The 10865-nt window shown below is 33.7% G+C and overlaps 1 protein-coding gene across 1 annotated transcript in view; it reads right to left on the bottom strand.

Annotated features, from left to right (window-relative positions):
• Positions 1-577: 577 nt before the first annotated feature.
• The window catches only part of LOC130444369 (uncharacterized), a 51631-nt gene continuing 41343 nt past the window's right edge, over positions 578-10865 (bottom strand). The window contains exons 3-5 of the mRNA XM_056779463.1: positions 3574-3812; positions 2904-3087; positions 578-2837 (exon numbers count right to left, since the gene is read on the bottom strand). Of these exons, the coding sequence (XP_056635441.1) occupies positions 2280-2837; positions 2904-3087; positions 3574-3812 (981 nt within the window). The 3' untranslated portion in view covers positions 578-2279. The remainder of the gene's footprint in view (positions 2838-2903; positions 3088-3573; positions 3813-10865) is intronic.

The following is a 10865-nucleotide window of genomic DNA, read 5'->3' as shown; positions in this document are numbered from 1 at the left end:
GTCTCGAGTCTCGTCAATAATATCGCGAGCTAGTGGCGTTATCTCGGAAAGAAATATGTTTTAACAAAATTCCTGATAATTAGATAAACTTTCAGATTTTTGCGAGACTGTAGGGCGAGATTTGAGTCAATACAGTCTCGTATTTTCTCGTAAGGAAAAGTATTGTCTCGAGTCTCGTCAATAATATCGCGAGCTAGTGGCGTTATCTCGGAAAGAAATATGTTTTAACAAAATTCCTGATAATTAGATAAACTTTCAGATTTTTGCGAGACTGTAGGGCGAGATTTGAGTCAATACAGTCTCGTATTTTCTCGTAAGGAAAAGTATTGTCTCGAGTCTCGTCAATAATATCGCGAGCTAGTGGCGTTATCTCGGAAAGAAATATGTTTTAACAAAATTTCTGATAATTAGATAAACTTTCAGATTTTTGCGAGACTGTAGGGCGAGATTTGAGTCAATACAGTCTCGTATTTTCTCGTAAGGACTAGTATCGCCTCTAGTCTCGTCAATAATATCGTGGGCATCACTATTTCCGATGTTTTGGAATAAAATACGATGAATTATTGAAACAATTGAGAATTAATCACAAATTTATTGTTGTATAATAATATTTACAAAGGTGATTACAGTTTTCTTTACAATTTTTAACAATCGATCATTAACCTATATATTAATATAATTTACATTTTCAAATTCCTTTAAATTCAGTTAGATATCATACTTCCTATTATATAATAAGAATTTTATTTTCTGTCAATTAATGGACTAGATAATATTTTTTTCTTGTTAGTTTTGAAAAATCTTTATCGATAATTATTAATAATATTAATGGGTATACCAGGATTAAAATAACATTAAAACTTATTAAAATTGATGTGTAGTATTTATCACAATAGTTAAGTGTGTACAATTAAAGAAAAACAAAAATATAATATTGCGTGATAATTTATTATTGAAGGCTTGCAACTTTAGTTAACTCAAATTGTAAAGGGGACGCTGAAGAATTATATCAAGTATTTATCGTAGTTTGAAACAAAGTATATAGTTAATTTCTTATTTGAAAAAAAAAACATTGAAGCATAATTATAAAGTTACTCGTCAATACTAGGTCGACAAATAAGCAAAGTCAGTTTTAGAGAAATCGTTCAATATAATTTATTAGAGATAGAGCAAGAGCACGCATCTAAATTAACTTACATTCATCCAAATTAGTAATTTTATTATCTTACCTTACAATCTAGTATTGTCTGTAATTCATTTTAGAATAATTAGTGACGAAATTACACGATAATGTTCTGATTTTAATAATATGATTTGTTTTGTGTACAATGTACAAGAAGTATAGATTTGAGGAAAGAAATATTCAATTTGAAGCAACAGCAAATAACCGATATGTAATCAAAGCTGTTCTTCATCTTCTATTTCATATCTTTCCATGTGAAATGTTGTAGATTTCCAAAGAATGTAGATGGAGGTCTTCTCCTCTACATAACAGAACTGCACTGCACGTGCATTGTCTGCTGGAATTAGCGTCTTCAAGTGTCCATTGACAAGGGGTTGACAGGAGCGTCTTTGTCTGTCTCAACCTCCGTAGACCTCTTCAAACCTTCTTTTTCAGTGCTGTATTGTTTTGTAACTGATGTTACTAAAAGATCAGGTTCTATGAAGAGTTTATCCGCTCCTACATTTTAATCAATCGAAGGGTAACTTTATTTTTTTTCTACATTTACTGAAACGGACATTATAGAGGTCCTTTGCTCCATTAAAAAAAATCTCAAGCAGCATAGAAAACGCGTATGAAGCAAGGATACATCTTGAAACATCAGGATTTAGTAGATCTATCAAAACATGGATCAGAATTAGAGTCAATGGATCATGGACGACACTACTAGGAAAATATTTGAAGAGTTGTGGATTCGATTCAATATCTAGATGAAGAAGATGATGTATTACAACAGAGAAGGTAACTTGGAAGAATAAAGGATATTAAAAGACTTGTTAACGATGATTACCAGGATCTCGAGTAGCTCCTTAGAGAGAGAATAGAGAATAATAAGCGTGGTAAGGAAGGGAAGGATATGGTCGAAATGATAAGATAATTGATGCGTTTTACACTTTTATCGTCTAATATTGTTCATTTTTCGGTTTATAAAACTGATTAGTTCCAATATTTCACGTCTATTCTTGAAAATTTTCACTTAAACTTTTAGTGCGACTATATGGTAGTTCATTTTGATTTGGTGAACACATTCAAAGGTACCTATTATCTTTAATTAATTCTATTTGTTGCTATAGTGACTTCCGATGTGTGACGGAGGACCTCGTGGTTTGGAATTATAACTTCTACTACCGGGTCTTGAATGGACGATGGCGTAATGGTCGCTGTGTGAAGATACGGATCGCGTTGAATTCATTGTCGAACCACCTGACGCGTATCCTTTTGGATTATGAGGCGCTCCGTTTAAGGAATACCTTGATCCGTACTGACTTCCGTGCCAGCTTCTATAAGGATCGTAATCTTCTATTATACTAGGTTCCTTTTCGATAATTTCCGTTCTAGCGCAGGCGCAAGTCATGGCGGAGCATAGGAAAATATTTATTATCAACATCAATAAGAACAGTATACCTAGTGCTACACATAACCACAGTAGCCATGAAGGATGTACGTTTCCATCGTCGCATAATTCTTGTATCCGTGGAGCGTCGGCTGGATCTACAACGAAGACACTTGTAGCTGCCATTAGTACACCTTCGTCTGCGTTTAGCGCTCTAGATTTTACTGAATCTCCGCTACATATTAACTGAGGACAAGTATCTTTGCAAAGGGATACGTCACACTGAAACAAAATATTTAAATTTTTAAATTCCGCTCTAAAATGATTTATTTTTATTAAAATAATCACCTGAAAATGGACTTCGGAGCTATCTGGAAACCTGAACATCGATTTGAGTTGCGCATTCGCAGTTCCTGTTTTGATATCGTAAGCAAACGGACCTAAAAGTGTATCTTCGTCTACCGGACATCCTCTGTCGTCCAAAAGTAGTACGGTGTCATTGGGTTTGTTGAAGGCAAAACAGTTCTTAACTCTAGAAAATAAAAAGGACACGCTTTATGAACAATCAACAGTTTACATTTGTATGATTTGTAATGATGCAGCAGGCGCTCGATTGATTCGAAAACGTAGAGAGTGCTAGACGGTCTTTTGGTGACGAGCCTGACCTTTACAAAGTTCAATTGGTGTAAGAATTGAAACCTCAGGACATTTTGCCACTACTGGAGGACAACAAATCCAAAACACGACATCAGATTCCACTACATTCGCGATGACAGAGCCAGAAATTATAATTTTTTAAGGATGCACATCATCGTGCCCGAAGGTTCCAGCGGATGGCAGCAACTTCACACACATCCAACAGATTTCTGACAGGAGTTCGTCAAATTTTTTCTGGCAAATTGATTTCCAGAAGAGGGGTTACGTAATATCTGAAATTTACTTTAACAAATCTAGTTTCCCTTGCACAATTACAAGAGAATACCTGTATAGGTGATATTAGTGGACGATTTGATCATACCTAAATCCATATATACCGTCCGGTCTGGATATTTCAGTTCGTAAGGTGTATGGTCGATGATAAACTGCTTCGGTGACTTTTCGGTTATTTTCAATAAGTCTCAGAGATACCGAGGAAGTTTCGTTTCTGGAATTTCTAAAGCCCAATTTTCCGCAAGTAATAACGTAGAATTTATCGTCGGCCAGCTCGAGTGTACGATGAATACGGACTGCTATAGGTACTGAACGCTCTTCCGTTTTCTGTAACCGAATGGAAATTATTTTATCATTAATTTATGTAAAAAAAGATTATTTGTATGCCAAGGACTGAAAGTGCTACTTTGTTGGACTCGTACACAACATTTTTTAGACGACGCATAAGATCCGAAACTATTTCAATTACTATGAGGAAGGAAAATAAATAATACAGAATTATAAATATTTTATTTATTGAACAATATAATGTACTTAATGATATTTGTAATGTCAATATTAATTTTTTTCTTTTTCATCATCATTCATTGTTATTCATTAATTTAAACAGAACTGTTTTGCTGTCACTTTCACTACATGGAACACACAAAACGCAACTTTCGGTATGTAAATGAATACAGAACGAACAACTTTCAGATACAATTTGTAAATGTGTTTGTGTCTTCGATAGAATTTGTTGATTGATTCGTATTTGTGGTGGAAGAGATCATCGAACTGATACTGTCAACTGTAAACGTTGAAGTTGTCTACTCCAGAGTGTCCCGAAAGTGTTTTGCTGTCACTTTCACTACATGAAACACACAAAACGCAACTTTCGGTATGTAAATGAATACAGAACGAACAACTTTCAGATACAATTTGTAAATGTGTTTGTGTCTTCGATAGAATTTGTTGATTGATTCGTATTTGTGGTGGAAGAGATCATCGAACTGATACTGTCAACTGTCAACGTTGAAGTTGTCTACTCCAGAGCGTCCCGAAAGTGTTTTGTAGTACGGAACTGTCACTACATGGAACGCAACTTTCGGTATGTAAATGAATACAGAACGAACAATTTGAGTTACAATTTGTAAATGTGTTTGTGTCTTCGATAGAATTTGTTGATTGATTCATATTTGTGGTGGAAGGAAATATTGTGTTAGCAATTTCAATGTTGTTTGTGAGTGAGTCATCTATATAAGCTTTAAGGTTATGCAAAATCATCGAAGTGAAACTATCAACTGTCAACATTGAAGTGGCTAGAGTTACATTTAAGGTTGTCTACTCCAGAGCGTCCCGAAAGTGTTTTGCAGTACGTAACTGTCAACTGTCACTACATGGAACACTCAAAACTCAACTTTCGGTATGTGAATGAATACAGAACGAACAATTTGAGTTACAATTTGTAAATGTGTTTGTGTCTTCGATAGAATTTGTTGATTGATTCATATTTGTGGTGGAAGGAAATATTGTGTTAGCAATTTCAATGTTGTTTGTGAGTGAGTCATCTATATAAGCTTTAAGGTTATGCAAAATCATCGAAGTGAAACTATCAACTGTCAACATTGAAGTGGCTAGAGTTACATTTAAGGTTGTCTACTCCAGAGCGTCCCGAAAGTGTTTTGCAGTACGTAACTGTCAACTGTCACTACATGGAACACTCAAAACTCAACTTTCGGTATGTGAATGAATACAGAACGAACAATTTGAGTTACAATTTGTAAATGTATTTGTGTCTTCGATAGAATTTGTTGATTGATTCATATTTGTGGTGGAAGGAAATATTGTGTTAGCAATTTCAATGTTGTTCGTGAGTGAGTCATCTATATAAGCTTTAAGGTTATGCAAAATCATCGAAGTGAAACTGTCAACTGTCAACATTGAAATGGCTAGAGTCACATTTAAGGTTGTCTACTCCAGAGCGTCCCGTAAGTGTTTTGCAGTACGTAACTGTCAACTGTCACTACATGGAACACTCAAAACTCAACTTTCGGTATGTGAATGAATACAGAACGAACAACTTTCAGATGGCGTCGTCTAAAAAATTGATTTTTTTTAAACCTAATTTCGGTTAAATTATATTTGTTGCTAGCGGTCGTATTTATACGAATCTGGCATTATAATTACCAAAAATTTTGATTTTCTATAGTTTGTCAAGATAACTGCATCCAGGGACGGTTGATTTTCAAAAATTTGACTATAATTATCATGTTTGTGCTGTTGACTTATTTTAATGCTTTTTTAGGCATCATATTCGCTTTAGTACTGGAAGTACTGGTGACATATCTGTTCATTATTCAAAACAATATACTATAATTCCCTTCAGAAATTTTTTATAACAATTCGTCATGGTCAACGAGTATACAAAAGAATTTATAACTAGAAGTATATTATATATTGAAATTGTGTTTTTATTGGCAATTAAATTTTAAATTGTTCGTTCGCAAGGCTTCGAAATGAGCGAACCGCCTCTGCGGTCGGATACAAAAGTCCAAACTATAAAATTATCTTTAGACGTAAATTAATGAGAACATAATTGGAAAATGGCGAATGCGAAGTTGATTAAGACGTTTGCATGAAGTATATAAAACGATTAAGAGAAATAATTAGAAAATCCCCCCGAAACTATCACTTAATTGATAAAGATGGCAACGTTGCTTACAAAATTGATATAAGTGAAAAAAAAACGAGGATGGACAAACATCAAAGTTTTATTTCGAGAAAAAATGTTAATTGAATTTTTCTTATCAATTTTTGTTCGTTACAGATCTAGAGTACAAAGTTTACATGTTTATTTTTATCTAAAATTGGGGATACATGTTCAAAATCGAGTTTTTAACCAATTAATTGCTCATAAGTATATTAGTGACATTTTAGAACCACATGTTGTTTCTTATGCCCATTTCACAGATAATGGCTTCGTGTTAATACATGATAACACACATCCCTTTGTTCTAGAATACTACCCCAGTACTTAAAGGTTTTAGACTGGGCATGTGCGGGGTAATATTTGCAGTTGCAGTAGTGGGACATTTTGGACCAAAATTAATTTGATTATTACCATCTGATTGCAATGATCAGAAATCATAGTGAATTGATAATTCTACAATTAATCAAAATTTTTTACTAACAAAGATGTTCAGTTGAGAATATCATGATATCCAAAGAAAAAGCGTATTAAAAATTTATTAGTTATACTCGTGAGAAAATTCTTGATGATATTATGCTTACTAATAAAACAATTCGTATGAAAAATTGATTTTACAGCCTTGATACCTCTATAGTTGTTGTTTTTATGAACGTTTTACGCTTCCATTAAAAAGCTAACAAAGTTTTAAATTGAAAATATAATTACAAATTCTCTAATAAATCAGACGGATTACATGATTGTGTATTGAAATTGCAGAATCATCGAATAAACATAAACCTTTTTTGTAATTAACTAACCAAATAGGTACTATTTTTATTTGCAAAAAACCAGGTGTTTGTTTAATTAAACTAACCGTTTTCTCTTTCACAGATTTTGTTCTTTTGAATACAGATTTCAACGAAAGTGTTTTGCAGTACGTAACTGTCAACTGTCACTACATGGAACACTCAAAACGACCGTTTTCTCTTTCGCGGCTTTTGTTCTTTTAAATACAGATTTCAACTAAAAAAACAGTTATAGAAAACGCGAATTGGAACTGTCAAAATTGAACTGGCTAGATTCACATTTATGGAAGTTCAAGTTGTCTACTCCAGAGCGTTCCGAAAGTGCTTTGCAGTACGTAACTGTCAACTGTCACTACATGGAACACTCAAAACGACCGTTTTCTCTTTCGCGGCTTTTGTTATTTTAAATACAGATTTCAACTAAAGAAACATACAGATATCGCGAAATGAAGCTGTCAAAATTGAATTGTCTAGATTCACATTTATTGAAGTTCAAGTTGTTTACTCCAGAGCGTTCTGAAAGTGTTTTGCAGTACGTAACTGTCAACTGTCACTATTTGGAACACTCAAAACGCAACTTTCAGTATGTAAATGAATACAGAACGAACAATTTCAGATACAATTTGTAAATGTGTTTGTGACTTCGATAGAATTTGTTGATTAATTCGTATTTGTGGTGGAAGGAAGTATTGTGTTAGCAATTTCAATGTTGTTTGTGATTGAGTCATCTATATAAGCTTTAAGGTTACGCAAAATCATCGAAATGAAACTGTCAACTGTCAACATTGAAGTGGCTAGAGTCACATTTAAGGTTGTCTACTCCAGAACGTCCCGAAAGTGTTTTGCAGTACGTAACTGTCAACTGTCACTACATGGAACACTCAAAACGACCGTTTTCTCTTTCGCAGCTTTTGTTCTTTTAAATACAGAATTAATGAAATTCTATTGTGGTCTAATAGACAATAGTGTTGCAGAACATTGCTGTAAACTTTCTGATATACTTATAACTTGAAAATACCCAATCAAATAGTTGAGATCAGCTATCTCGAGATTAAAATCTGCCAATCTATAATTTACCTATCACTCTATCCTCGACTAAGAAATATTTTCAGAAAGAATTTCAATGAACCGTCACTAGTAAGAACTCTGATTCACGACAACAAATTACGAATATATATTATTTGCAAGTGTGCGAGGAAGCATCGCTTATCGGTTATACCACATCTTTTAAGCTCATGACATAAATTCTTCAGTCGGTTCGTTCAGAGTTTCAAGCTTGCGCCGCAGTCCGCGTTCTATGATTGAAAAAAAATTCTTTCAATCGTGTTAGCCACGCATTGAATACCAAACAAAAGAATAAATACACGTCGTGATACCTACTTGCAACTATTTATAATGTATTAAGCAATTGAAATTAACCATGACGATATGCGATACCGTACGTTGATTTAATTTAATTATTAAACAATAGGTCAGACAGAGAATTAACAGCAACGTTGTTTATATGTTCATATTAGTTGGTTAGTTTTTTATTATTCATTTTCAAATTACGCGCCCAAAAATCATCTCATTACCATGATTTCTCATCGTTGCAATGATATAGATCAACCATTTTATTTATATTTATAGCAACGTGCTCTAATCACATCACAAGAACGCCTTGGCATACTTCTGATCCTCCAAGACCTCCAATTTTGATCCAAATTTTTTCATTAACACCTATTGCAGTTGGTATCAAATCGGTGGGTCTCATATATTTATTTTTGAATGTAATCTCCTTTTAGCTCCATACACTTTTGCTAACGATGTTCGATAAGTTCGATCACCTCTTCATTGTTGGAAAATCTTTGATTACCGAGCTATTTTTTCAAATCTGGGAAATAAGGACGTTTTTGCTCGATTTCTTCGCTGGAACGTTTCGAAAAGTTCGGTTAATAGTTTTTCCCTTTCCCTAGATAGTCAATAAAAATTATCCCATGAAACAGACGCCATGACCTTGTTTGCAGATGGAACGGTCTTTGCCTTTGCCTTCTTTGGAGTTGGTTTTGATTGTTGTTTTGTTTCGTCCATGATTATGAAAATACGCAAAAATTTGTGCAACGTTGCCAAATACTCCATAGAAACATCTTCACAACACTGTTTTTGTTCTATTGTGGGCAAACGCGGCATCCATCTTGTGCACAGCTTTCTCGTGTCTAGCGCACTTTTAGTCGACGCTTCGTGGATTTTCTTTGACCTTTTTGATTTGATCGACTACTGCGATTCTGGTCTTTCCAGGTCATACGTCCTCGTTTAAACTCTTCTACCCAATATTTTACTTTTAATAACGAAAAAGCAGTCTCACCAAGAATATAATCTAGTTCAGTTTTTATATTGCTTGGACTAATGCGTTTCAAGAACGATGATTTTACAAATTCACTTTTGATGGCTGCCAAACAAATACTAAAATAATATGGAGTCTTCAAACTTGAAACATATGCTTTATGGAGTGTATGGAGCACCATCTCACAGGGGGGCTTAACTTAAAAACTGTGTGCTTGTAGAAGGTAAACTATAAGTCAAAATTTGACCAGATTGGCGTTCCTGTCGAACGAGATATCATATGAACTTAGTTATTTTATGTAGATTGAAGTAAACAATGCTAAAAACTATTCACGTAGTCCAAAATAATTTTGTAAACTTAACCTAGAAAATTTACTGTGAGATAACGCTGAATGTTGATTAATTATTGTGAATTTGTAAGAATTTTTGCACGCGATCTTTAGGTCAGTGCAAGTATTTTTGGGACCATCCTCGTAGAGCAGAAACTGTGTTTTCCCGATCTGTCAAGATTAAAAACTTATAAGACGCTAAATACAATTAACATTTCAATATTTTTTCTCTGAGAATCAAACTATTCGATATTTGTCTTGTCTGTTTTTTTTGCAGGTTTTGTTCTAACAATAATAAAATTCCACTAACGCTAATTTTGTAAGCAATGTTGCCATAGCAATCTAAATAAATAATAATAAAGTTTCAGCATGCCAGACTTCTATTTCTACAAGATTATTTTTGCATAATAATTGATAGATATGTAAAAATTGCTTTAAACAATTCGAAATTACAAATCGCTTCCTCGCAATCAATGTTATTAAGTATTTTCACAATTAACAAATAATGCATATTATTATCTATACCTGCATGTTTCTGATTCATTGTGACATACCGAGTGTTGCAATTTCATTATAAAGTAAGACAGAAACTGTGTAAATTACCAACGAATAACTTTTTTTACAACAAAGTTAATGATATATAAGAAAAAAAACTGTTTAACCTTGATAATGTGGTTTGAGGTTTACATATTCAATATTCTTTCTATCATTAATAAATTAATGATATTGATGAAATAGTTGGGGGTCTCCTAAAAAACCGTTCACAATTGAGGACAAATAAAAATTATATGTCGTTGTTAGTGTTGGATTTTTGTTAATCATTATATGATGTAATAGAAGAACCAGTAGAGCAAACAACAATTGTTGCACTGGGTTACATTGAGTACACGGACCCAGGCGAGGCGTTTGGCATCGAGGAGAAATTCATTCTGTCTCCGTTTCCAGAAACTCAAATCGCTCGACTCGTAGAATTTTTCGTCAATTACCCTCGATACTAAATATCCTCATTTGGCTCTGAATTGTGTACTATTTTTGAACCTCTTTTAAAAATGTTCGAACTCGAAGTATGAAACAAACAAAATGCCAATTGCTCTAGAATTTTTGGAGAAGCAAGAAGGACGACGTGGTCGGGGATTGAGGTTAATAAATGTGGAAGATTTTAGGTCGTTCGAACCAATGAGTTTCTCAAACAGGACTGGAACAAATATATGTACTATTATCTTTTGTTGTGTTCCAAATATTTTTGCTCTAATCG

The sequence above is a fragment of the Diorhabda sublineata genome, chromosome 5, assembly GCF_026230105.1.
Source record: "Diorhabda sublineata isolate icDioSubl1.1 chromosome 5, icDioSubl1.1, whole genome shotgun sequence".
Lineage (NCBI taxonomy): Eukaryota > Metazoa > Arthropoda > Insecta > Coleoptera > Chrysomelidae > Diorhabda > Diorhabda sublineata.
This window is presented reverse-complemented; position numbering and strand designations above follow the sequence as displayed.